This window comes from Salvia splendens, chromosome 3 (genome assembly GCF_004379255.2).
Source record: "Salvia splendens isolate huo1 chromosome 3, SspV2, whole genome shotgun sequence".
In the NCBI taxonomy this organism is placed as follows: Eukaryota; Viridiplantae; Streptophyta; class Magnoliopsida; order Lamiales; family Lamiaceae; genus Salvia; species Salvia splendens.
Genome location: NC_056034.1, coordinates 24,215,727 through 24,217,161, shown reverse-complemented (window position 1 = coordinate 24,217,161; position 1,435 = coordinate 24,215,727). Strand labels below are relative to the sequence as shown.

General features: G+C 50.0%; 1 protein-coding gene across 1 annotated transcript; it reads right to left on the bottom strand.

Annotated features, from left to right (window-relative positions):
* Positions 1-229: 229 nt before the first annotated feature.
* On the bottom strand, positions 230-1,230 carry LOC121796772. The gene is made up of 2 exons (XM_042195556.1): positions 1,225-1,230; positions 230-1,180 (listed from the first exon to the last, which is right to left on the bottom strand). Exons 1-2 carry the CDS (start codon positions 1,228-1,230, stop codon positions 230-232), a joined length of 957 nt encoding a protein of 318 aa, XP_042051490.1.
* Positions 1,231-1,435: the final 205 nt, after the last annotated feature.

Genomic DNA, 1,435 nt, shown 5'->3' with positions numbered 1-1,435 from the left:
CTCGAACTCATAATGGTCATATCTAGTGCGAAACGCAGTCTTTGGTATATCGTCTTGTCGAACTCTTAGCTGATGATAACCCGATCTCAAGTCTATTTTCGAGAAAACTCCAGCTCCTTGCAGCTGATCGAAGAGGTCATCGCTCCTCGGTAAAGGGTACTTGTTCTTGAGGGTTATCTTGTTCAGCTCTCGATAGTCGATACACATTCTCAGGGTTCCATCTTTCTTCTTAACGAATAGCACTGGTGCGCCCCACGGCGACACACTGGGTCGGATGAAACCCAGGTCTAGTAGTTCTTGTAGTTGCATCTTGAGTTCCTTTAACTCCTTTGGGGCCATCCTGTAAGGCCTTTGATATTGGACCTGATCCTGGTTCTAGATCGATGGTGAACTCCAATTGCCTGTCTGGCGGCAAGCCTGGTAGTTCTTCTGGAAAGACGTCTGGATATTCTCGTACTATTGCTACGTCTTTGATTTTCCTGTCCTTTTTCTCTTCTTCATTCAAGTAGACGAGGTATACAGGGCATCCCTTCCTCATCAAGGTTGTTGCTTGTAGGGCAGAAATAACCGACTTTCGTTTCCTCATGGAGATCCCATGGAAAATTACGGGTTCCGTCCCGGGGTACTGCAATGCTATTTGTCTCTCCTTACAACGGATGGTAGCGTGGTTCTCGGCTAACCAGTCCATTCCTAGTATGATGTCGACGCTCCACATCAACATCACATGCAAGTTATGAGCTACTAGGTTCAGGTTTCCCATAGAAAATTTTATGTTCGAGCATGTTCGTGTGATGTGTATAAGGCCTCCTACGAGTGAGGACACCCTCATCCTATGTTCCATCACATCCGTAGGCAAGTTTAAAGTATCCACACAAGATGCTGATATAAACGAGTGCGATGCACCAGTGTCCAACAAAATGGCAATAGGTACGTTGAGGAGAGTTCCCATACCTGCTAGGTTGCCTTGCTTCTGTTTCCCCTTCTCGGCCTTGGCCTGCTTCTGCTGCAGTGCAAAGACTCTTGCCTGTGGGGGAAGTCTCGGGCGTAGCTGTCGCTGAGGGTGTGGTGCAGGGAGTGCTGCACTCTCTTTCTCTTGTTCAGCCTGGAGTGCCCGCAGTTGCGAACGCTGTCTTCCCGTCCCAATCGCCTTACTTGGGCAGTTTCTGGCGAAATGTCCCTTCTGCCCACAGTGGAAGCATTCATCTGTCCCGGACTTGCACTCACCGTCATGTTTCCTCGAGCATCTTGCACATCGAGGTGGCTGAGCTCGGCGCTCCACATTTTGAGTTGGGGCAGTCTGTTGCCAGCTGTTCTGTTGTGGCCTTGCAGCGAATTGTGGCTTCTTCAGTCGAAACTCGGTCTCCTTCCCTCTTCCTCTTTTCTCGAGGGAGCTGCTGGTGTGGCAGCGGTGAGGCGGTGGTGATCTGCGCAGTCG